The sequence below is a fragment of the Polypterus senegalus genome, chromosome 8 (genome assembly GCF_016835505.1).
Source record: "Polypterus senegalus isolate Bchr_013 chromosome 8, ASM1683550v1, whole genome shotgun sequence".
Taxonomy (NCBI): domain Eukaryota; kingdom Metazoa; phylum Chordata; class Cladistia; order Polypteriformes; family Polypteridae; genus Polypterus; species Polypterus senegalus.
The window spans coordinates 189415630-189443509 of NC_053161.1; the positions used below are offsets into that span (position 1 = coordinate 189415630).

The window sequence follows — 27880 nt, forward strand, 5'->3', positions numbered from 1 at the left end:
CTGGGAAGACCCCCGTATCTAATGACGAATTTACTATGTCAAGAACATTATCGCTTAGCACGCCTGATACTACTTTGAAAAACCTTGTTGGTATCGGGTCAAGGATGCAGGTGGAGGGTTTTAATTGAGAGATTATTTTTTGTAAATCAGGTAAATCTATCCTAGTGAAAGAGTTTAATTTGTTTATAACAGAATGCTGGGGTTTAGGAGGATCCTTAGTGTTGGAGGGATATACTATGTTATTTCTAATATCATTAATTTTTTGATTAAAAAATACAGAGATAGCCTCACAGGTTTTACTGGAAGTACTTAGGAGGCATTCCTTTGAGTTACCTGGTTTAGTAGGCAATCAATCTTTAGTTTAAGGTCTATTTTGGAACTATCATCAGTGAAGGGTGTGTGTAATTCAGAATACTGATTGCACACACTATTGATAAATTCTTCATCTTATATTAATAATAATTAGTGACAATTACTGTGGTGGGCCAAGGGTTTGTTACCTGCCTTGTGCCCTGTGCTGGCTGGGACTGGCTCCAGCAGACCCCCGTGACTTAAAGTCAGCAAAACGGTGATTAATATGTATATGTACAACTCCTGAATGCTGAGCCATCCTCCACAAAAGACCTACATGTTGGGAAATGAGGGAGAATTCTATCAGAAAGCTATGTTTTCCATAATTTCAATTTTGTGGTGAAGGCTTTCATACTTTCATAAGCTGCTGTGATGAGATTATCAGGGCCCTGGAGGTTCAAGTTAAGTATGTTCAGCACCTGTGTAATGTCCACTAAGAAAGCAAGGTCCATGACCCATTGTGGATTTTCCAACTCAGGAGCATCCATTCTGCCATCCACCATGACATTTTTCACCTCTGTTCTTAACAAAAAAAATCTCTTCAGGATATTCCCCTGCTGAGCCAGAGCACCTCAGTAAAATACAGTATATCCCCATAAGTTGACTCAATTTCTTCTAAAAAGGCTCTGAATTGGCGATGCTGTAAACTCCTTGACCTGACATAATTAATAAATTTCAGAACAATAGACATGACATGTTCAGATTTTAAGCATTTGTGGTACAGTGCTTCTTAAACTACTGCTGGATCAGTTTTTTCCTCTTCTAATTTTTTTGAACCAATGCTACCAGTTAATTTTGTTGGCCTTTCATAGATGGGACTTCATCTGAGGTGATGCCTACCAGTTTATTCCATGGCAAACCAGTAAGCTCAATCACGTCACACAGAAGCTGATATATATCATTTCCTGTGGTACAGCCGTGGATCGGACATACACTTAACAATTCTTCAGTCGCATCAAAGTGGGAATTAACACCCCTATTGAAAATAGCTAGTTGAGCAGTAATGGTTTTGTTGGTGCTTTCATCACGCGTCACGGAGTACACAGTAAAAACTTTAGCTTTCTTGCGTAACTGATCATAAATGTCATTTGATAACTCACATATTCACTCTGCCACGGTATTTACTGATAAGGAGATATGTTTGAACAAGTCCATTTTATTTGGACACAATATTTCAGTGCCTTTTAACATACAGTCCCTAAGAAACTGCCTTTCGGTGAATGGCTTCCCTGCCTTAGTGATTAACTCACTCACCACATAACTTGCTTCCACAGCACCATCAGTATCTTTCTTTGCTTTGTGAAAAAGACTTTCCTGTAATTTCAGGCCTTTGTGCAGCTGCAGAGCTAGTTTTTCCATCTCTTCTCCCTGATACTTGTCAAACTGATCTCTGTGTTTAGTCGAGTAATGACGTTTGAGATTATATTCCTTCAAAACAGCGACTTTTTCTTTACATATAAGGCAGGTGGCATTTCCACTAGATTCCACAAAAAATACTGTAATGTCCATCTTTCTTGAAATTGTCTGTGCTCATCATCCACCTTCCTTTTTGGTTTGGAAAGAGACATCTTTTTTATTGACAACAAAGCAAATGAATGCTAAAAAAAAATTAACTTGCTTTCTTTTTATCAAAAACTGCACACCAATTGAAAGAACTGAAAGATTTACGTTAATTTGAAAAAATAAATTTAATTTAAAATTATTATTTTTAAACTAGTTTGGACTTAAATGAGTAAACGAGGGAAGTAGGCAAAACTAGTTAAATAAATTTACAGTTCACGGACAGGATTGCGTTATTTTGTTGATGTCATATGTGGACCGGTGGGAAGGGGACGGGAGGCCGGAAATGGCCGGGGGACGGGAGTTTGAGACCCCTGTTCTACACAAATGGAAGCTGTTAGAAGTCAGTTAAGCCTGAAAGCGATTAGATGTTTCAGTCTAATCCACCAGATGAATCAAATGTCCCAGCTCCTCCATATTCATTTCACAATTTCAGTTTAATTACCTATTTATCTTATATCACAAGCTCAGAATGTGATATGAACATAAAAGAAAAACAACCTCTAATGCATTTATAGTGACAGACTTCTTCAAACCTGCAGACATTAATAATCTGTTGTGACCTCCAGCGACTATAGAACTCCAAAGACACCCAACACAACAGAGACCAGGACACAAGTTCAGCAACACACATGTTTTATTATACTTGGGGAAGTTCTTCTCCCTCACTCCCCACAACAGAACCATAAAAAGCACACAGCACAGTCTACAGCACACAGAACTTTCTTTCTCTTCTCTCTTTTCACCTCCACTCCTCCTTGCAAGCTTCGTCTCCCTTTCTCCCGTCTCTGACTCCTGGAGTAGTGGCAGTTGGCCCAGAAGTGCTCCATGTGTCCAGCGATCCCCCATTCTTCCATTCCTAGGGTGTCCCAGCCAGGTTGGGCTGCTGGCCATCCCTTATATTTTGTAAAGATTTATGTGTCAAAATCAGAACTGTAAAATGATGCCAGCACTGCAGCTCTGCTCTTTCTAGTCTTACTTTTGTTTTTTATCCTCACCGCTGTGTTTTACATTGACTGTAATTTCTTGATTTGATCAGACTGACAGCAATTACACTGCCATGTTTTTCCATGATTGAAAATGGCTGATTTTACAAATATGAGGTAGTCCAGGAGAAAGTTGAATTTAAAAATCAAAACAAGCCAGAAAGGCAAAAGACACTGATAAGCAAAATAAACAAGAAACACACAAAAATGATGATAACCTAAGTCATCAGAAAACTCACAAAGACACAAGACAACTTGTAATGTGTCCAGGCATTTGGACACACGACGCAGCACACCACCAGTTTAAGAATTGTCAATGTACTGATACCACCTGACGTGATTTCCAGCCATAGGGGAATAGCAGTGGAGCCATTGTCTTCATATGTAATTCAAAAATCAGCATTAAGGAAATGCAACAAAAATAATAAAAAAATATCGATACAGTTTTACATATCATGCCTAATGCAGAAAGCAATTCAGAACAAAAATGATAATATTCTAAAACTAACAAATATGTTAACACACCAGTACTCGGCTAACTTCTCATTGCCGTCAGTGGTCGTTTGGTATACGTGTGTCTCACAAATGTGTCAGTGCCATTTTAAAAAAATTTTTGAGCTAAATGCATACAGTATGTATCATTAATGCATTATTATTAAGATGCAGACTTTCCTTCAGTATCAATTGTAACTGGTACACAGCATCTTGTAATCCTGTTTTGTAATGTGAACACCACACCAGCCTGTGAGTGTCGAGGCACTGTGCCCACCTTTCATTTTATCCTAAACTTAAGAACATAAAGAAATTTGACAAATGAGAGGAGTCGATTCAGTCCATCAAGCCTGTTTGTTTAGCTAATTACTAAGCACTCCGAGTCCAAGACAACACCACCACTTTCAACCTCTCCAAACAGGTCACATCCAGTGCTCTTGTCTTACCCAACCTCAAACAATGGGACACGGCCTCCTCTGAGGACATCAAATCCACCATGTTGTTGAGCTCTTGAAAGTGCTCCATCCACTCCTCAAAGGTCACCATTGTCTGCAAGTCTAACAATATGAAGTGCTTTTAACATTTCCTGCTTGATTTCCATTCAGACTTAGCACTGTGACCCCAGTCCCCCAGAGGTTTCTGTTGCTGTCTCATCTGCAGTGGATGATTTTTTATCTACATTTTTACAGCTCCTTGAATTGTTTCATCCACTTCATCAAGATGCATCCCTTGTAAAGACTCTTGCTGGCCCACCCTTAGTGATTACTAAGATTACTGCAGTTCATGTCTCTGTGATCTCCTGAGATGACAACACAATTTAAACGTTACTATCAGATTTTTGACGTGGACCAATTCTTATTAGCACTTTGTACTTCCTGGCTGGGCTACATTGGCTGCCTGCTGAACACTTGATGTTGTTGAAAAGTCTCTTTCTTCTGAATTTATTTTTAAAAGTGATGTTGTTAGCATCATAGTAATGTGCCAGATACCAAAGATATGGCAACAACAAACTGCATAGCTTTATTAATTATCAGGTGTGTTATGATCATCATATTATGTAAGGACAATCTCCTATTACTATGTGCTTGCATGTTAACAAATATACAACATACAGTATGTCTGCAACACCCTTAAGGTTATCAACAGAGGATACTGCCATTGAATTCATGTGTCCCAAAGGTGCCTCATCTCAAGACTTCATTCTGAGGCTTTCCTCCAATGGAGGCTAATGGAGGTTAATCCCCTCAGAGGTTCACATTCATTACTGAAGTTAAGTTACTGAGACTGTTGCTAAGTGTCTTGAAGTCTGGTGGTTTGTGGACTCTTACAGGAAGATCAGAATCTTTCAGTGTGTCATGTCCAAATGAATGAGGAATCTGCTGTTCCCCTGCACAACTCTTTTGTTTATTTATTGTTTTAATTTATATTTTTAATGTCCATTCTGCATTGTTTCCACAGACTCTGCCCACTGAGATGTCATATTAATTTTAGAGAGAAGCAGCCTTCAAAGGAAACAACCTGACATTCAACTTAGACAACCTAAAAATGAGCGTTGACAACTTGAGTAAGAAGTTTGTTAAACTGATCTCCAGGAAAAGAAGATCTGACAAAGATGTTGCTGATTTTTCTGGTGAGAAAAACGTGTAAATTCTCATTCTGATTTTAAAAAACTTCTTCCAGAACTGTTGTACTTCACATAAAGAATGCCTTGTCTTTATTTATGATTTGCTTTGTGAATGTCCAGTGGATGGACTGCTTGCTCATATCACTCACTATATTGGAATGTTGTTTCTGTGGTTTGTTCTTTGTCACTTCACATTTGCTCCTAGAATTTTGATTTTGATTGCCACTTTTTGCAGCTTTTTCCAGTTAGAAGGTTGTGTTTTTCCCCATCTGCTCTACAGGAAAGTTCCTATGACATTGCAATGTGTTTGTAGGGGCTTAAATGGTACTCGTATCAGCTGATCAGTGAGTGCTGACTTAGAGGAGTCTGTGTGGACATTGATGGGTGAAATAAATTATTCCTGTTTGTTAAATTAATATTACAGTGTCTGTTCAGGTGTACATTAGAACATTAGAACACTCTAGACGAGAACAGGCCATTCAGCCCAACAAAGCTCGCCAGTCCTATCCACTTATTTCTTCCAAGAAAACATCAAGTCGAGTTTTGAAAGTCCCTAACATCTTACTGTCTACCACACTACTTGGTCGCTTATTCCAAGTGTCTATCATTCTTTGTGTAAAGAAAAAACTTCCTAATGTTTGTGCGAAATTTACCCTTAACAAGTTTCCAACTGTGTCCCCGTGTTCTTGATGAACTCATTTTAAAATACAAGTCGCGATCCACTGGACTAATTCCCTTCATCATTTTAAACACTTCAATCATATCACCTCTTAATCATCTTTTGTTTAACTGTAAAGACTCAGCTCTTTTAATCTTTCCTCATAATTCAACCCCTGTAGACCTGGAATCAGCCTAGTTGCTCTTCTCTGGACCTTTTCTAGTGCTGCTATGTCCTTTGTGTAGCCTGGAGACCAAAACTGCAAACAGTACTCAAGATGAGGCCTCACCAGTGTGTTATAAAGGTTGAGCATAACCTCCTTGGACTTGTACTGCACACATCAAGGCGCTATATAACCTAACATTCTGTTAGCCTGTTAATGGCTTCTGAACACTGTTTGCCAGTAGATAGCTTAGAGTCCACTATGACTCATAAAACCTTCTCATAAGGTGGACTCTCGATTTTCAGACCCCCATTGTGTATTCAAACCTAATATTTTTACTTCCTATGTGTAATACTTTACATTTACTGACATTAAATTTCATCTGCCACAAATCTACCACAAGCCTGTATGCTATCCAAGTCCTTCTGTAATGATATAACGGATTCCAAATTATCTGCTAATCCACCTATCTTGGTATCATCTGCAAACTTAACCAGCTTGTTACTTAGGGAGAAGTAATAAATAATAAAAATAAAATAAAATAAAATAAAATAAAATGAAGATGACCCAGGAAGTGGAGATGACACAGGAAGTGGGAGACTGCAGATAAATGAACACAAAGTCAGTGGTGAATTCTCAGCAGTCAGCAGCCATCTAACATTAAGAGTGTTTGAAGTGGTGTAAAAGTTTCTGTCTGCACTGGAAAACTAACGGAATTCTAAAACCAACACAAAGGTAAAGTTGAACTAAACTCAACTGATAAGTGAAATAAACACACACAGTAGCAGGATGTAAAAGTACTTTGAACTGTTGAGAGTCCTCAGCAAAGGCATGTAAGACAGCAATAAGACACACAAGGCCACAATACAATACAATACAATTTATTTTTGTATAGTCCAAAATCACACAAGGAGTGCTGCAATGGGCTTTAAAAGGCCCTGCCTCTTGACAGCCCCCCAGCCTTGACTCTCTAAGAAGACAAGGAAAAACTCTCAAAAAATCCCTTGTAGGGAAATAAATGGAAGAAACCTTGGGAAAGGCATTTCAAAGAGAGATCCCTTTCCAGGTAGGTTGGGCATACAGTGGGTGTCAAAAAGAAGGGGGTCAATACAATACAATACACAGAATAGAACAAATCCTCAAAGAACAGAACTAATCCTCAAAGAACAGAACAAATCCTCAATACAGTATAAAAATACAAATTTTACAAGTAAGGAGCAGAATTTAACAGTAGATGATATCACATAATAGGATTTGGATTTGTTTAGAGTCCTGGAGACCTCATCCATCAAGCTGCCTCCCCCATTTGGCCATTCCACGGCTGAAACAGTGCTGGGCCAGCCAATCCGATGAAAGGACCCCTCTTTCCCACGATTCCTGCGATCCTCCATCAGGGATGACTTTACCTTAGGCAGGCAGAACAACTTGGCAGGTGGGCCGTGGCACCAAGTGCCACATGTGAGAAGAGAAACAGAATAGGTGAGGGTTAGTATCCAATTATAACTATCACGTTACTTATGTTTTAGTGCTAATGACTAACAACAGAGATGCAGTCTGTACACTTAATCAGCAGCTCTAGTCAATCATTTGAATAGTTTAACATGTAAGTGGATTACTTTGTGAGGAGTTGCCTGGCACTCTTAAGGCAATCAAGAACTCCACAGAAAGCACATAAGAGAGCACCAGACAGATGAACTTAATCTGCACAGATGAAAACTTGATCATTCATACTGGCACACGGGTAAGGTTTAAGTAGCAGCAGACCAAGGGGACAGCCATTTAACAACAAATAACTTTAAGTTACATTCAGCTCTTAGTGAAAACAATTTCAACCAAACAAATTGTAAAAATCAGTTAAATATGATTCCAGTAATATTTAGAGTTTGATGTCAAAGATTGAGGGTTCCGGAAGAGATGCCAGCTAATCCAGCACCTCAACTCACTCACCACATTTACTTATTTGGCTGATGCTTTTATCCAAGGCGACTTAAAACATTTATGATACAATCAGTTCCATTTCTTGTGATTTTCCTATTAGAGCACATGCAGGGCAAGTGACTTGCTTAGGGTCACACAGCCTCAGTAGCAAGGATTTGAATGCACAGCCTCAGGATTTGCAGCCCTAATCATTAACCATTACACCACACTGCCTACTAGTATTGAAGTAGACCATTGGAGGAAGTCACTTAGGTGAGCCTCAGAAAGACAGACAACTGAAGTGGTGTGGGGGGAGACTCCAGTCCAGAGGGATAGTGGTCTCAGTCAGGCATAAGTGCAAGGTGAGCAGTCAGAACTGTCCATCATCATCAACAGCTTGATTATCAATGTCCAGTAGGTCAGAGCAGCTCACACAGCGAGATGTCCTCTCTGAGGCACTGGACAGGACTGAAGGACCCCATTATCAGTGGGACACACATGCCCAGCCTGCTACCACATGTTACCAACCCAGTTGGTAGACATTCCTGGATAAGTGGGTACATTCCTGGGCAGACTGACGGTGGATCCAGTTGTTGTGGTCTATTATTTGCATTAAAAAAAATACAAAGCAAAAATGATTGTGATGAAGCAGATCAGAACCAGTTGGTTTTTGCTCAAAATATAAAACTTGGAAGTCAACATATAAAGTATTGATTTCTAGCTGGTTTTAAAATTTGGGGAACAAAAAATGTAAAATGAGCACATGCTGACTTCACTTGTTGGTCTCTGCATCTGCCAGTATAGCAAATTAAAAACTAAAAATAATAGATAATTAAAGAAAGTGCCACTTCTGGATATTTTCTTTTGTTAGATTAGATTAATTAAAAGACTCCCAGTGGCACTTCTTAGCACACCCTGGTGGAATGAGGCTAAATGTATTCCAAGACAGCGCCTCCTGTAGGGGATGGAGTTGATTTTTCATGATGGCATTCAATCTTGCCAAGATCCTCTTTTCCACAACAGTTTCCATTGTGTCCAGGATTCACTCTGTGATGGGGAGGCTTTCTTCATCAGTCTGTTCCTGTGTTATTCTTCTTTGGAGCTCAGGTTGCTTCACCAGGAGATTGCAAATTAGAACACCACACTGAATACTGGTAGAACATTGCCAGCAGCCTGCTGCACACATCAAAAGTCAAGTCAAGTCAATTTTATTTATAGAACACATTTAAATATAGAAATCAACCAAAGTTCTGTACAGCCTCCATAAATACACCAATACACAGTAAATATAAAGTAAATAAATAGTCCTAAAATAAATGCTCACACAAGTTTAAAAAGCAAAGTCAAAATGATCGGCTTTCGGGAGGGATTTAAAAGTGACCAAAGTTGGTACTGATCTCATACGGTATAAAAAGGTCAACTATTCCAAAGCTTATGGGCAGTTACTGCAAAAGCATGGTCCCCTCTGAGTTTAATTCTAGAACTTGGCACGACCAATAACTTCTGGTCACAGGACCTCAGTGATCATGAAGGAGAGTAAGGGTGTAAGAGATCAGTGAGGTAAAAGGGGACTAAACCATTCAGGGATTTCAAAACAAACTGTAAAATTGTAAATTCAATCCTGTAGCGAGCAGGAAGCCAGTGAAGAGAAATAAGACTGGTGTGATGTGATTTTGTTTTTGTGTGTCTGTTAGAAGTCTGGCAGCAGCATTCAGGATGAGCTGAAGACAAGCATTGGATGACTGAATAACTCCAATGTATAATGAGTTACAATAGGCAAGTTGATAAGAGACAAACACATAAATTAGAGCTTCAAAAGACTTAAATCTCCTGAGATTCTTCTCTGGACCTTCTTGTAAAGCACCACAGTGTTATCAGACTAGTCCAGCTTGTTGTTTATGTGAACCTCCAAGTACTTTTAGCATTGCACCACTTCCGGCATTCCAGATCTTTAGTCTTGCTATTGCTTGAAGCAGCAAATTACTTGTGGTACTCTTTTTATTGAGACATTCAAATGCCAGGATACATCAACACTCTAAAAACAGGTGCCAGAAAAATGTCAGATGATCATCTTGATATAGTGAAAATTGATCAATGGGAAAGAGGAGGCAACCTTAAAGATGGTTGAAAATAGGCTGGTACTCTGTGTTAAGACATTTTCAACATGGAGTATTGAACTCAGTGCCCACTTCAAGCCATGTGTCTTGCTGATGTTGAGCTGCAGATGTCTTACCCGGCCAGGAGGTCATAATGGTTGGAACACATAATTATGAAGATGTAACATGATCGATGCAATAGCATAACTTATAGACTGTGACAGTATTCCCAATTGCAAGAGGTAGTAATGTTATGGTCCTGTCTTGGACACTCACAGTGTTCCTTTCTACTTGTAGTCTGGAAGAGCAACCCTGTCAGTGTCCCTTGATGCTACCAGAGGATCCTGACAAGATTCTACATGAAATAGAAATGTATCAGCCATTCTGTGTCATGGAATTGGAAGTACACCCAGGTGTGACATAAAAGAAGCCTCCATGCCACAGAGTGGGGAAGCAGAGGATGAAGCTTAATGGGAGGAGTGGTGGGAGTGGAAAGAAACTGTGAATATCTTTGGTTGTACAATGTGTGGCTGTGCCTATTTATAAGGTACTGTTTGTCAAATAAGGCGACTCTATTTGAACCGTGAACTGTGTTGGGTCAATTGTATCTGAGATTTGGGGCTTAGTGGCACTCCCTTGTGGTCACAGTTGGCATAGTTCACAGGATTCCTGGCTGTCTGAAGGCAGAAAACTGCATATATAAATTTTTGTGACCAAAACTCCAATCATAGTGCACCACCAGTACCAGCATAGCTGACCAAGATGGGCAAAACATCAGTCAAGAAAGCCAGTAAAATGGAAGTTTGCAGGTATATATTGGATATTGGATTACCGAGGGGCTATCCAGAAAGCCACAAAGATGACTGACCACTGATCCATGCACTGTACATTGATCTGAAAGTTCAGATGGAGCATTTCATCTTTGACAATAGCCTCTTTGACGATGAATTGTCTCAATGTGGACCAGATTAAAGTACATACTGTCGAAGAGCCAAAACCACTGAATAGTGCCATAAAAAAACATAGCCGAAACTAACTCTGAAAATGTCAAGACTGCTATGCACTATTCACCTTGATTTTCAGCTCTTCAGTTTATTAGTGAACTGTTATCCAGTGACTCCATTTTTTAGCTAGGTTCAGGCTATAGTTTGGAGTAAGCTGGACTGGATGAGTCTCATCCGGGCTTCTTAATGAGGGTCCTGGCCTGCTTTAGTAGGCAGTTTTGGAGGCCTCACACATTTTTTGTCATGTTTCAGACTCCATCTTATAACACCAGTGCTGCAACTCTTTTTCAAAGAAGAATGTTATACTCAAAATGCAGCTGTTATTAAATGAGTGCTTGTAGCTGTCAACATGAGTTTCAATAATTGATCCATTATACCACTCCAATCCCTTACAAGTTATGTGTGAACAGACCAGGGGCCTCATGCATAAATGGTGCATACATACGAAAATGTTGCGTACGCCAGTTTCTTCACACACTTTGAGATGTATAAAACTAAACTTGCCATAAAGCCATGCACATTTTCATGGTAGCCCCCTTACTTGCGTATACACATCTCTACACAGTTTTGCAAACTGGCGGCACCCAGCATCAAAGCAGTGCTACTGTTTCTGTATCATTTAGCTTTCTTTTTCATATTTGCATAAATGACATGGGATTTATCAAATGCACCAAAATTAATTGCATATCTTTTACAAATTTAATTCACTTGATTATAATCATTCTGTAACAGTATAATGGTGCATGGAATGGCCAAACTATTCCAACTACCATCGCTGCTTTAGCGTTGTTACTCTCAGTGCACCACTCAGAGTATTTTAAACCATTGAATCTGAGTGTGGAATCACAGCTATAAAGCAGTTGATATGAAAGCTCTACTACAGGTAGTGATGAGATCGCAGAGGATTATAAGGATACAGCTTCTAGCACATGCTGCCTCAGCCATACCACAGTCTATTTGAACTTCTCCCATCTGGCAAATGCTTCAGAGCCTTTCCTGCACAGACCCAGCAGTTCAGAAACAGTTTAATCTCAAAAGCTATAAACTCAGTCAATCAGTCCATCAAGTGCTTCCAGTAGAACTGTTTGTACTTAGAATTACAATTACCTCACTGTAAACTTGAACTACAAATGTAATATTACACAACCTGAGCCCCTTTATGAACCATTTGCACTATCTGCACTATATGTATGTGTATATTGTACTTATGCTTTTATATTGAATATTTTTCAATGTTTTGTATTGTATTATTATTATTATTATTATTATTATTATTATTATTATTATTATTATTACTGCTATTGTTACTTTATCTTTAATACGAAAATAAGTTTATGGAGGATTTGCATGTTGAATCTCAATGTATCATACAATAACAATAAAGGAATTCAATTCAATTCAATAGGAGAGAGTGCATATTTACAGATGACGATGACTGGCTTCTAAGTCGATTTAGATTTACAACAGTTATCTTCTTGGAGCTTTTGATATCATTTTTAAAATGAAACACATTAAAGTAGGGTATATTACATTATACAGATACATTTTAAATTTTATTTAAATAATGTATAATGTTAATAATTAAATATATGTGGGCACAGTGGCGCAGCAGTAGCAGAGAGCTGGTGTCCTGTCCAGGGACTGGTTCTGCCTCATGCTGTATGCTTGCTGGGACTGGCATGACCCTGGATGAATAGATGGAATGAATAATTAAACTTGTATTACAAAGATTTTTCAATGTTCCTTAAAAGATTTGAAGCATCGGTGGTCTAAGCTTAGAGCTGGTTTGACATTTATTATAGAGCTTATTGAGTGGCGATTGGTTACATGGAGAAAGAAATGAAAGGACAGAATTGGGGGTTGGTACGTATGACAGACACAGTACTGCTGCAATAAATTATTTAATCGAGGGTCACGCACGTCCAAGCAAGCATCTTACGGGATGCAGGAACAATCCCTGATGGGGCACCAGCTCATCATTATCACTCCGCCACAGTGTCCCCATGTTTAATACATGCTTTAATTAATTTCATCATGAAAATGATATCAAGTATACATCTTAGTATTTAAATTGTTCATAGAGCTGTAATATCACAAATGTAATGTATTCTGTGTGGAGATCAGTGCCTGCGTGCTCCTGTTGGTATAAGAAAGTCATTGTATTATCGCAGTGTTTCCCTCTACTTACCCTTTACTTGTTTTCTCAAGGGGAAATGTTCTCGTCAAGTTCGTTATCGGGTTGGTCTACTGTTGCACTTTAAGATGAACACAAACACACACACACATAGATAAACACACACACAGACCCTATCCACAACAGTGCTCCATGAATGACACACATGCTGATTAACCCTTAGCACTTTAAACCACACAAGTGCTATAGGAATAACAGCCTGTCATTCAGCACTTCAAGAGACTTACTTATTTCGCACAAACAACAATACGATGTTTTAGTGATATCTCAGACCTAAATATTACTTTTGGTCTACAAGAATACATTCAAACATACAAAGACTCAGCACTCTTGACTATAGGCCATTTATCAGCCAAGAAAACCTTCTTTATCGTATTTGTCCCTTCTATTGAGTATAACGCTCCTCACTCTCAGCCTTATAAACCCCGCAGCACAGAAACAATGGCAAAAATCCGGCTGTCACCAGGTGCTCAAAGAAATCTAACTTATTACTTCAGTCACTCTAGACATTAAGACAAAGCATTGGAAGTTAAAAGCAGCATGGTATTTATTACAAGAATAATAATAATATCACAAGAACAAAGAATACTAGAAAATAGGTACTGATAGGAAAGTCTGAATATATAGTCTTTAGAAAAAGCTTACAAAAAAGTTATAGATGACAAGGATGAATGTCCCAGGGAGGCGTTTGATTTAGCAATCGATGTTCATGATGCCTTTCTGATGACCAGGGCCATCTTCGTCTGTTCCTCTTCTTCTTCTCCTTCCTTGCTTCTCTCTCCTTCTCCCTTTGCTTCTCTCTATCTTGCTTTTCAAACCATGGCATATTTATTATGAAATGTCAAGCCTTGGTTTCACAACACATGCACCTGATTGGCTGGCTGTCAAAATGATTGATGAATTAATTCACTGTCCGTTTTCCCACACAACAAAACCTTTGATGTACTCTGAGGTATCAGTAGTTCTTCCTGTCCAAGGCTGTAAAGCAAATTGTTGTTCCAGATGTCCATCCATAAAGTAATCAATAGCCTGAGGTATCAGCTCAGCATCCTTTCCCAGGCTGCAAACCAAATAAGCTATGAACAAGTGTTATAAAAGTAAGGTGTAAGGGAAGAAAAACTGCTTTAATTTGTCTTAGTTCATCTGTTGTCTTGTCTCAAACAAATTATAATGGAAACCAAAATGTACAGATTTTATACACCATAACAGTCGTAATTTGCATACATAGAACATATAGAATACAAAGCATATAACATGCTACTTTAGTTATGATGGGATCTGAAAAACTCTAGTAAATTAAACATTGATTTTAAGATGAAGTTTATGACGTTCCACTTTAATGACAAAATAAACTACAAGATTAAAGTGGAAATTTTGAGACTGAAGTCAACATTTTGACCTGTTTTTCTTCACTATGTCCAAGGCTGGCCCAGGTGTTTATGAGGCCCTAACCAGAAGAAGATTTGGGGGCTCCCACCAACTTGGTGCTGCCAAAACTACTATAGTCAATGCTTGATCATTCACACACCTAGTATAAATTTAACACACCCATTATCACTTTTATTAGTTGCTGCTCTTGCTTAAATTATACCAATTTCAGTCTGGAACATTTTCACCCTCCTGTGGTTTTTAATCTTAAAAGGTGTTAAACTCACCAAAGTGGTCTCATGTTAATACGCTGTCAGGGATACCAGGGGCAACGACCCGGCCTGGATGCCTTGAGGGACCAGAAGAGGGTCAATGCCCCACCCTGGATCATGTGGGAGCTGCCTTCCTGGTTGCCTTGGAGGCCACGAGTAGAGGGCTTGGAAGCCCAACCCTGTAGGGACCCATGGTCACCGCCAGGGGGCGCCCCAATGCCTTGGGGACCCTGGACCTCAGCACTTCCGCCACACCAGGAAGTGCTGGGGGGAAGAAGAAAAGGGACACACCTGGAGCTCGTCTGGGATGATATAAAAGGGGCCGCCGCCCTGCAATCAAGGCTGAAGTCTGGTGGAGGCAGGACAAGGCAGGAGAGAGAGAGAGAGAGAGAGAGAGAGAGAGAGAGAGGTGGCGGCGGCGGCCTAAAGAAGAAGGCATTGTGTGGCCAGGACTGTGTTGGGGTTTGTTTGGCACTTTGAAGTTGTAAATATTGTATAGAATAAACGTGTGGTGGTGATTAATAACATGTCAGCCTGTCTGTGTCCGGGCTGCGTCCACAACGCGCTTTAATATTCAAAGTGAAGGTTTCCTAACCCAGTCCTCAGGCTCCCCTTTTTGTTTTTTCCTAACTCTTAGCACACTTGAAGCAGCTGTTCAGTATTAGTGATTGCTTGTCTATGTTGTAGAGGGGAGTTAGAACAGAGAAAAAAGTTGGACTGTCTGGTGGGGGCCTGAGATAGAGTACTGTGAGTACAGTATACTGATAAGTTGTATACTGAATGTGGTGTGTTGAAAAGTAACCAAATAAACCAGTAGGCCATGCATTTACTGTAAGCATGTTAGACACTTTAATTGCTTTTTGTTAAACATTTTTCAGCATGTAAAAATTTAGAACAAGTATCAATTTCAAAACAAATAAAATAAAATAACATTATATCATATATATATATATATCATATATATCATTATATTATATATATCAAATATATCTTGATTTTATGCTGAATAGTTTCTCACTGAATGTATTATTTTGAAGCTGGAATACTTAAAAAATGTTACACTTGGTTAAACTTATTTATATTCCCTCAATCACATTGTGACCCAAACCTTGCTTATTGTTACACCCTGAGTAGTAGGGCTGCTGCCACATCTAGTTGACATAGTCAATGGCGCTCTAAAATGACACATCTTTTGTAAAATAACATATATAAACTTATCTTTTTGTTTTTAGTAAATGGGTCTATGGTATACATTGATTTTATGACAACACATATGCGTTTACATCCTTGTCATGAATTCCTCCCCCTCACCGCCCAACTAGCTAACAGTAGCCGCACATACTGTAACTTGACTGAACTGAATAATACTTTAGCAAGTGATTATGGTAAAATGCTGAATCTCGTCGTGTAACTCACCTTTTTCTTGCTGTTTTTTCACATCTTCTATTTTCTTCTTCTTTGTTTTCTCTGCTCCATAAGGATATAACCTTTTCTGTAACATAACTTTTTTGCAGCTTTTTGACGCAAAAAAGACAGTAACGTCATGTTATTCTGACTGATCGTATCCAATATATCGTCCTTTTACAGGGTGGTCCAGATCTAATTATGCAGATCCAGATCGTCTGGATGACTTTGATTTATGCGGGGACCATTCCAGTTCGGCATAAAGACGATTCTTCATGTCGTCAGTTTGCACACTTCTCGATGGTCCGGGAATTTTCAGGTGATTTTCTATATAATAAACTTAATAAGTTATAGCGCAATGAAAATTGCATAATTAGATCTGGACCACCCTATACAATGCACCCATCATGCACATGATTTGTGACACCAGCTTAACATAATATTTTGTTTTTGTGTGATTACTGTAGACATAATATATCAAGTCAAGTCAAGTTGGGGAGCATGCACTGGTACAGTGCTTGCTGCACCAACTACATGATGAAACAACTCGGGATCCTGGTTTGCAACCCCCCAGGCAGACATGAGATCCATTCCCACCCTTCAGAAATGACCCTCTCTCTGCCACAGCCAGGTGTTACATCGGAGACCCCTAGGCCTGGTCCAGCCACTCGGGTCACCAACAATGAGGATCTTACAAGCTGGATCACCCTTGGGGAAATGTGCCACATGTGATGCTCCTTCACAATGCAGGTAATGTGTCTGATTCGGGACTCCATGAGCAACCACTCATTTGACACAAAGTCAAATCAACGATACCCAAGGATTTTCCAGAGAGACACAGTACCAAAGGAGTCCAGTCTTTGTCTCAGGTCACTGGATAGCGTCCATGTCTCGCAATCATATAGCAAGACAGGAAACACCAAGACTTTAAAGGCTTGGAACTCTGTCCTTTTGCATAGATATCAGGAGCACCACCCACCCCTTTCCAGTGACCTCATAATAATAATAATAATACATTTTATTTATATAGCGCCTTTCCTAGACCTCATGACCCCCCCATGCTTTCCCAATCCATCTACTGACTTCATAGGAAGAGTTACCAGAGACATGAATGTCACTGCCGAGGTAAATACACCTCTCCACAAGGTCGACACTCTCTCCGCAAACAGACACACTGCTGATGGCCATGCCCAAGAGGTCATTAAAGGCCTGGATCTTGGTTTTTATCCAGGACTCTCGCAAGCCCAGACACTCAGACTCCTCACTCAGTCTCTGGAGCTCCCCGATCAGAGCCTCCATTAACTCCGTGAAGATCACAGCATCGTCAGCAAAGTCAAGATCTGTGAATCTTTCTTCACTAACAGATGCCCCACAGCCGCAGGACCCCACGACCTTTCCAAATATCCAATCCAAACAACCATTAAACAGAGTAGGAGCAAGAACACACCCCTGATGAACCCCAGAATCAACTGGAAAAAAAAGGCCAGCCATGATATCCAGCAACCTTGAGGGGATCCCGTGAACCCTCAAGATGTCCCACGGGGCAACTCGATCAACTGAGTTGAACGCTTTGCGAAAATCAACAAAGGCTGCAAACTCTGCCGATATTCACGTTTGCGCTCCATGAGAATCCTGAGTGCCAGGATGTGGTCGATGGTAGACTTCTTAGGTGTAAAACCAGACTGTTCTGGTTGCTGGAAGATGAGCAAGTGATCACGGATTCTATTGAGGACGACCCTAGCAAGGACTTTACCTGGCACTGAGAGCAGTGTTATCCCCCTGTAATTGCTGCAATCCAGGAGATCACCCTTCCCTTTCCAGATAGGGAAGACAAGTCCCATATTCTAGTCAATTGGGATGATGTCAGTCTCCCAAATGGAAGCAAAGACTGCTTGCAATGCCAGGAGGACCAGTCACCCTGGATACCACAGATCCCTACAGCCTTTCCCCCCTCAGCAGGTTCACCACTTGTGCAATCTCATTGAGATTTGGTGGTTCACAGCTAATTGGAGGATCAGCCTCAAGAACTGTAAACCCAGAGATATCCAACATCCTAGTAGACAGCCCAGCGGGTCACAACTGTCATCCGTAAGGACCATTCCATCTGCCGCCCTGACTGCGACTCTCCGAGGAACAGATTCAGATGTGTGTGATGCTTTGATTCTTCTTTAAGCAGGACGTGGGTCGCTAGACCACAGATGGTGTGTCACTTGCTCACAGATTCCTCTAACACACGCCTCTTTACCTGCCCTCAAAGCCCTCGCAGCTGTCCTTCTCAGTTCCCGGTACAGACCAGAGTTGCTATTGAGCCGTGCGCTGCGACTACTCTCGATGATATCAGGGTGCCCTGTGAAATGAAACATCTCTTTCTGGGAACACCGGTAACACAAACACAACCCTCAGAAACCTTCAGAGTCTTGTCATGGATGGTCTCCCACATCACATTAGGATCAGCAGACTCATTAGAAACAGCCTGGTCTTGGAGTCTGGCTAAATCCAGGCTCATTTTCCTAGTAGGTGGTAAGCTAATTGACCTAAGCTGGAACCTAAGAGTAGCAACAACAAGTCTGTGGTCAGAATTCACAAACTTGGCACTTCTGTAGACCCTGCAGTTTTGCAAGAGCCTCTAGCATCTGCCCACAAGGATGTCATCCAACTCCTTCACCGCACCACCAGCATTGGAGTACCAAGTCCAACGATGCAGTTCTGGGCGCTGGAATCAGGATCCAGTGATTCGCAGCCTCTGACCTTTTACAAAGTCAAGGAATATGGAGCCATTTTCACCACAATCACCAGACCCATGGGGACCGTGACAATCCTCATAGCCAGCTCTGTCAGTGCCAGTGGCTGCATTGAAGTCACCCATGACCAGAGGAGTGTCACCTCGTGGGTACCCATCAACCACCGAGCGAAGCTGCGAATAAAATGTCTCCGTTGCTGAGACATCACTCACCGCGGTCGGAGTATACACTGAGACAACAGACAAGGCACCCAGGGAGTGTTGTAATCTGAGTCTCATAATACGCTCGTTGAAAGGAGTGACATCGGACACCATCAGAAAAAGCCAATCCGCTACAGCAACAGCTATTTGTCGAGTATGACAGCCATCAATGCGACCAGACCAATAAAAGGTGTATCCACATACAGAGATCTGGCCAGTCCCTGGTCTGTGCACCTCAGAGAGTACTGAAATGCAGAGTTGATGCAGCTCCTCCAAAGCAGAGCAAGATGATCTTCTTGCCGGATAGACAAGACATTCCATGCACCCACCTATTTGGCCCACCTCAAATTGGGACCTAGTGTGCCATGCAGCAGGCGATGCCTCAGCACCACACTAGTTCTGATCCCCAACTGACCTAACCCCACTGGCTCTCCACCGGTTTCAACTCTTCCCGGGATGGGGATCCCAATGGCTTTCCCTCATCCTCTTCATGATTTGAGCAGCTTTCCTATGGGCAGCTGCAGCAGAGCTACTTCCGTGGAGAGAAAAAAGGAGTCCTTTCTGTCGTCTCGGAGTTTTGTGAAATTTTTTTACGGTGGCTGGAGTGCCAATCCTGCCACCAACCCCAATAAATACAACTCTAAAAAATGAATATAAATAGTATAATAATAAGTAACAAAAAATAATAGATGTGAAAATCAATAATGTTTACTGAATTGTGATAATTCAGTATTGTGAGACAAGCACATTCTGGATTACTGTGAGATTCAAGTACAAAGGGCAATGCAAAAAAATCAAGTTGAGAAGCAAAAGAGGAGTTCAAAAACCAAACTCAAGGGCCTCCTTGAAATGAAACTCACACTAATTCCCAGAGTTTGTTAATGACTGTCCACTGAGAGACTGAGAGAGATACGAACACTGCCATATTTATAGTGTCACTTCCTCTGCTGTCCATAGCACAATAGCACAATGGAGTGGGTCACATTATGCTACTCGAATAGATGTTTAAACAATAGAAACATGACTTTTTTATTTAAACTGAAGTCAAAAAATAAATTACAAACAGAGATATAAAGACATGAGCAGACTGAAATTCTATATAAAAAAAAAATCAAATACTTCATTCAGAGTCTATGTGATTCATAACTTATGAAAAATAGATTAGAGCATGGAACGGAGAAGAAGTTATTTTGAGTACAAAAAATTATTCAAAATCTTCCAAGCTTTAGCAATATTAAATATTACAAACAGCTTAAACATTTTTCTCCCCAAACTTCCAATAAAAATAAGGATAGAAAAAGAGGATTATGCAAATAAATAAATATATAAAACAGAAGAGCTGGCATTTTAACCCGCTATACATAAGCTTAAATATATGTAGTTATACAGTAGGGTCTGTGCAAGCAGGTCCTCCTACTTGCAGGGAAAACTCAGGAGTTGGTGGCAGGATCGGCACTCCATCTACTTTAAAAAACCCTCACCCTGTTCCATTCAGACTAGTGTAGTGCTGAGGTGTCACCCATTACATGGCTGCACTTGGGTCCTAATTCGGGATCCTGAGGAGGTTCGTCATGTGGTGGGTACGGCAATGTGCTGTATTAAACCTCAATACAGCAGGGTCTCATATTTCATGTGAACAAAGAGATGCTGAGTGAGACGCTAAGAAACATAAACTTAAAAGCTAATTAAATCCAATCCTCTTATTTATTTATTTATTTAAATAAAGCAGCTATTGTGTGCATCACAGAACTTGGTTAGATGGTTTTAGGAGCCACCATAAACTTGATCAAAATTGGAAAGAGTCCCCATTTGACTTAAAGCCTTTTTTTTCTGTGTAAGCATTTTGATTGGCTGTGAGGATTATCAGAAAAACACTTTTTTCCACACTAAAGTACCAGACCAGCAGCACTGCATTACTCAGCTACATAGCCAGCAACTGACTATAGTAAAATATTACTGAAGAAAACTTACTGGGGTCTCGGGTGGAACAAATTCAATGTAATACTGAGAAGTAAAAGTTGTGTCATGTGTGTAGGCAGTTCCGCTCCACACTACATGATGATCATTAGTATGGAGTTGAGCTGCTTAATCAACTCACAAGACAATGGAGTGATGGATTAAAGGACCCCTTTAAAGTGTGTGACACTGGGCAAAGTCAGGCTGAGGTCACAAGATGCCTTATTTGTCAACAACATCTGAGCTGAGGAGGAAACAGACACCACATCATATCACTGTAGCAACTGAAAACAAGCCTGGATCCTTGTTGCCCTTTCCCTTCTGTAACAGGGTGGTTGTGGCTACTTGGAGTGAGCGGCTAACATAGGCTGAAACAGTAAGTCCCACACCACCCTTTGTGCAAACCTTTATAGATATGTTATCTACTGGCAATGGTAAGTACCATTAAAGAACTACTGGGGATGTGACCAGTGTGAAAGGAGCCCTCTTTGAAGTTTGGGTAGTTTTGGTAGAGCTTCTAAAAAGGCTGAGGCTGCAGTAGTTTATCTGTGCAGATTAATCAACATAAGATGGCCAATTTCCAAAGAGTTCCACTAACTATGATTTGAAGTTAATCTGATTTCCTACTTTAACACTGTCTGATTCTAACTGTAGTGTTATTAATTAATATTTTTCCTTCTATAACTCTCAGAAATGTGTTTTTGTAAGTTTTCCTTTAACATAAGAAGTTCTAAATGTGGTAATTAAACAATGCTAGTGATTCCTTGACCAAAGCCATACGTTTCTTCTGTTACGATTACTGATTTCCATATTCAGTCAATATTAGCTATATTGGGTTTACAGCAATCTACCTGTTCTTGTCTTTTGTCCATAGTCAAAGCATTCAGTAGTAGCATTGACAGTAACACATGCATTGTTTGAATTCACTTCACAAATTTCAAATGTAACTAATTTATGTTGCCAATGACACGTGTACAAGAATGACCAGACACTGAGTCCTCATACAGACACCCATGCTGACACCCACAAGGTCACTGTGATTTATATTCAGCTGTGCTCAGTACTCGGTTTCTGCCATTGTTTTCCACTAAAGACAGGCAGTCTTTAGTGTTGTAAGTGATGTTTCCAAGCTTTTAACTGATGTTCAGATCTTCTACTACCAGCTGGGATCTTTGGCTCATATCTGACCTTTTCCAGGACACACACTGTAGACTCATAGCCACTCTCTGCATAGCACACTATTTCTCTTGTGCCCAATGATTACTTCCTTTTGTTATTTTCTATATTACTTTGGCCCATAATGTCAAAATATTAATCTGTTCTGATGTGCCACCAACAGCTGCTAGTTTAAATTGTCTCTCTCCATACTAATGCATGGATTCACAAAACGCTCTTGCATACAATCTCATATGTTTCACTATCATTCTTTTTAGTTAACAAATATCCCTTGTAACAGACAGCCAGCAGCTCAACCTTGCCAGGACACCCAGGGACTGGAAGGATGGGGGAGGCAGCTACTTTGGGACACTGCCTCCCTCAAGACGCTAGATGATAGATTACCTACAGTGTAGCAGTGCCCCATATTCCTGCAGGGCACCCTGGATTATGGAGTTCAGCATCACAGCCCTGCTGGGTACTGTGGGTTTCACCAGGGGACGCTGTGGGAAGATGGTGGGAGAAGAAGGTCTCACCTAACCCAGAAATACTGGTAGATCATTAAGGATGAAAGCCCCAAAGCTCTTCCGGGCTGAATAAAAACTTGGATTCTCTGTCTGACCCAAAGTGCTGGCAAGTCACATGAATTGAAGAACAGAAGAACTTCCGGGTTGGACAATATAAAAAAGATTGCTGCGAACACAGCCAATGAGCCAGAGTCGGATGGAGCTGGATGAAGCTTGCTGGGAGGTATGGAGGAGAAGAGAAAGAGAGAATTGTATTGTTATTGTGAGCTATTCTGATTACTTGCCTGTTTATTTGTGGCCATGGTGCTTAGGCAACACTGTACAAGAAGAAAACGATTAAAAATACTTCTTGGTTGGAAACTGATGTGTTATACTATTTGAAATTGGAAAAAATCAAATACTCAGTTAGAGGATCCATACAGACTTTTTTCAAAACATGGCAGGATCTAATCAGTAATATTTTAGAATAAGCTCTTAAAGCACAGAGGAAGCAATTATTTCTGTATTTCTTTGTCTTCTGTATTCATCTCTATTGGCTTATCAAACTTATTAATTGAAGTATGTTCACAAGCCTTAAATTTCACGCCATTTGCCTTGCTCTCTCTCTCTCAGGGGTGGGGGTCGACTTGTTCTTAACTCAATTTTACTTTTTGTAAAAATGGATTGATTTGTATGGAATGATTGCAATAAAATAAATAAAATAAAAAAAAATACTTCTTGGTGCTTTTATGCTGTGTCTTGTGTGTCTGTCTGTTGGGTTTATGGGGCAACAGGGATGCCTAGCGTCCACACCCTTAATATTAAAGCTTATACAGTATGCTGTAATATGAAAATTAAGAACCAAGAATGCTTAAATTGTATTGACTTTAGCTGGAAGGCACTTCTCCTTATGTCCTAAAATACTAACATTAAATGAAGGAGCTTCCTTTAATAATGTTCTTGGTGGTAAGGTAGTGAGAGTCACTAATGTAATAAATGTCGTAGGTGTCATGTGTTAAATTCTGATTAACTGCAGGAGGTGGGTAGTGGGCACAGTCTCCATTAATAATCAGTTATTGGGGTCTAAAACACCAAAACAAATTATATTAATGTAAAACTTTTGACCTGATGTAGATGGATGCCTTTTACTATTCAGAATCTGTGAAAATTAAGAACATCATTTTTATAACAAATTTGTCTCCTTTGCATTTTATAATTATCAAAAGAAAATTTTTCCTTAAAACCTGATCTTAGTTTCAAAGGAAGCATTTGCATAAACAAATGAAGCATTTTCATTATACCAAATTGTATACATATTCATAATCCTTTGTAATATTTCTACAAAATTATTTTAGAGCTTTATTAATTTATAACAAAACATATTTCTGATTTTATGTGTGCAGTGTATTTTCAGCAGTTGCTTTAACAATTTAAATGGTACAAACAACATTAAATATTTGTACATTTCAGACAAAGAAATCTCTGCATCTCACTTCTCACACATAACATGACATTTTCAGTCTCACCCATATTTCTTTTAACCCATTTAATTACTCACATATTTTTTTCTAAAACATTCTATCTTATAAACAACAAAGCAGCATCTGTTCTCCTTTCATTCTTTTCAAATGTTCTCTTAGTCTCTTTCACTTGACCATTTCTTCCATGTACATTAAGATCTTTCTGCTTATTTTAGCACCAAGTTAAGTGGTTTGCTTTTATGTTAGCATTTGATTGGTACCATACTGTTCCCTTATTTTGATGTTAAAAAATGTTTGGCCTTTATCATTAGTGGTAATATAATAATGATGTTGGTGCCATCCTTGGTGACAGTATCTTCACTGTTGTACTTTCAAATTATTACAAATCTGCAATGTTTTTATTAAAAATTTCCAAAAATGCCAAACAAATGGTCCATCCCTTACCCACTGTGAGATTTTGCAATTTTTAGATAATTCATACCATTTCCTATGAAATGTATTACATTCTTCCCATTTTTCTGAAACTTTAAGGAAGCAGGGAAATTCAAAATGCATTCCAGCTGATTAGGAAAAAAAATAACCCATTTCAATAATGACTTAGACAAATGCAAAAATCAAAACTTGGAAACCACTACTGTATTTTCTGAAATTATTTTCTAGTTGGACAGGGAGCTGTACCCCATATCCTATCTTTCTTTATTATTATTATTATTATTGTTATTATTATTGTTGTTGTTGTTATTATTATTATTACTTTAGCCAGTCTCAGTGCACTATCAGTAGAAGGACTCTAATTATTTACTCTGTTTTTTAGTCTTTTAGTCTTAATCTGTTTTTGTCCATCCATCCATCCATTATCCAACCCGTTGAATCCGAACACAGGGTCACGGGGGTCTGCTGGAGCCAATCCCAGCTAACACAGGGCGCAAGGCAGGAACCAATCCCGGGCAGGGCACCAACCTACCGCAGCTGTTTTTGTCTTTATTATTTAATAATATCTTCCTCTGTGTCTTTTGTTAAACTAATTGTTTAGTTTATACCTTTGTGAGTATTTAACATAATGTGCTAGTTATTTTCAGAGGGGAAACACTTTTCTTACTAATTACTGCTGAGGCCTTTTATTTTAGCCTAGAGTGAAATTTAGGGGACTCGCCTAGACAACAGTGCCTACTAATTACTGAGTCCCTTGGTTTAGTAACAACAATTCTTTCAATAACTGACCCTGTTCTGGCAAATTTCCAAAGGTGATGTCCTTGTACAGAGCTGGCAGACAGGCCATATTTATCCAATATTTTGACACCAATTGCACACCCATCCTACTTGGAAAAGGGTCGCTCTTTAAATTGCCCCTCCCAAGATTTTTTCCTGCAAGGTTTTTCTGTCTTCTTAGACAGTCAAGGCTGGCTTGTCAATTAAACAGGGCCTGTTAAGGCCCATTGAGGTATTCTTTGTGTGATTTTGGGCTATACAAGGAATAAATTGTTTAGAATCTAACAGGTAAAGGACACCTTAATTACACAGGAAAGACCCACACATAGTACTCATAAATTTAGACAGAAATAATAAAACACACAGAGGGATAGACTAGCTATGCAGTTCCCTTTATTAAATTTCACATACAGTAAGCACATATGAATGTTCAAATACTAAAACTAGGAAAATACACAAATAGTAAAACACATGAATGTGACTTTATAGATGTAATCAAATGTCATTGATCTACCTTGGTATGTGAAAACACCAACTGAAAAGAAGTCTGTGTCCATATTAGCAGTCCTAGGTCAAATTGATGGACACCAGCATACATTAAAATGTCAAGCTGAAGAAAAAGTCCTGTTGTGCAGTCCTGTTGTGATCCTGTCTGTTCTAAATCCCAACAAAAGTAACAAGCCTCAAAAACAAAAGCAAGTGCTCTGCTCCACCACAGGTCTACACCAACAGACTAGACCTCACCACTTAGGGTCAACTGGACTTAAACACATATTGCAGGTTTATGGCCTGTGCAAACCCAGAAGAAGGAGAAAGGTTTAAAGGCAGCACATATCTTTAAAGGGACAAAGGAAAACTGAAAAACCTCTGATCAAGAAAACAATTTTTTTTTTTATTTTAATATTTATTATAATGTTTCACAACATATTCCAAAGAAAATGCAGGTAGTAGCTAAGATAAAGAGAACAAAATACATTTTCATTTAAAGTAAAAAGTAAATAAATCCAAATTCAATTCATTAGCAAGGGGTTCAAACCAAGAAATCCAAAATCAAAATGAAAGCACAAACCACCAGATAGAAACAAACTCAGTGCTGAAAGAAGTCATAATAAATTTGGTGACTTCTTAAATGCTATTGGGCGTAGCTCCCCAGAAGTAGTGTCAGGAGATTCCATCCCCTTGGTTCAATGCAAACAGAATAAAAGCAAAATAATTTAACATTAGAATTACCAAAGCCTGCGATAAAACTCATAAACCCGGCCCACCTTAAATCCATTCGCATCTCTCTGTCAGCGTGTTTTGTGTTGTAAATGTATCAATAAGCACAAGCAGCAAGCAGCCTTCTATCCCATTCCCTCACCACCAAAGAAAAAAACCTCTTCCAGCTCAAGCCTTGTTTATTTGGGAGTGAGGTACCATAGTGTAAATAATGTATCATTATTTGGAACACATGCATTTCATGTGTGTTCAGTGTATATGTTACCGCTAAAGCTCGAAAGCCGTTAATGTGCACATTGTGCTAATCTGCAGATTAACTGATTTGTTCCGTTAATGTGCGGAATCAGGAGTTTTCCGCATTTTACCTAGGTAATGTGCACATTAACGGCTTCTGTATCGTTAAAGTTCAAAAGTTTGTTTCTTTCATTTCCTTTCCCTACTCCTTCCCCCTCTCCCTCCACTTTTAGTTTGGTTTCGCCAGCATCTTGTCGTCGACGTTTGTTTTTATTTCTCATAATTTGTGTCAGCTGCCAGTGTGTAGAATAGCTAATTCTGTTTTCAAATTCGTTTCTGCCTGTTAGCGCGTGAATTTGTGTCGTGATTTCTTTTAAAGCAGATAAATTTAACTCCTAGTATGCAAGCAAGCACCGAATTGGTAAGTAAAATGAAGAAAATATTTTTCGCAAACCTCTTTAGCGAAGATTCAAAATATAATAGTGTATCTTTAGATTGCACTAATAAGTAAGCATAATTTTATCAAATGTTTTGCAAATTCATTTCCTTAATTATAATAATATTTTAAACTGTTTGATTCTTTGTATTATAGTTTTTTAATTGATTGATGATTGATTCTATCAACTAATTTGTTGATTGATTGTATTAACTTAATTCTTTAGATATCGAAAAATAAATAACATTATGTTAATTTAAGCGTACAGAAACGTTGCTGTTGTTCCAGCAAAGATCTTAATTTCACTTTAACGAGTGCCTAGTAGGTAATGTGCAGATCACCTAGGTAATTTGAGAAATGAAACATTTTCGGCACTTTAACGAATCACCCTAGTTAATCTGCACATTACCTAGATAATCTGTAGAATAACTGATTTCTGCACTTTAGCGGTAACATATACAAAGATCTATGTAAGTGTAGGATGACAGGAAATGCAAGAAATTTTGAACATATACCTAAAAGATAAACTTTTTTCATGTTTTAGTACTAACAACAAAATTTTGACATGAAGTTTATAATGTATGAAGACTGAAGTCCAAGTATCAAATAAGCACTTTCACAAAAGGTACAAATATAACAGAACAAGTGTGCTTTT

The 27880-nt window shown here is 39.2% G+C and overlaps 1 protein-coding gene across 1 annotated transcript in view; it reads left to right on the forward strand.

Moving 5' to 3' along the window:
• Positions 1-27880, forward strand: part of LOC120534775 (NACHT, LRR and PYD domains-containing protein 3-like) — a 104267-nt gene that overhangs the window by 17895 nt on the left and 58492 nt on the right. The window contains exon 3 of the mRNA XM_039762355.1: positions 4848-5019. Coding sequence (XP_039618289.1) covers positions 4935-5019 — 85 coding nt within the window. The 5' untranslated portion in view covers positions 4848-4934. The remainder of the gene's footprint in view (positions 1-4847; positions 5020-27880) is intronic.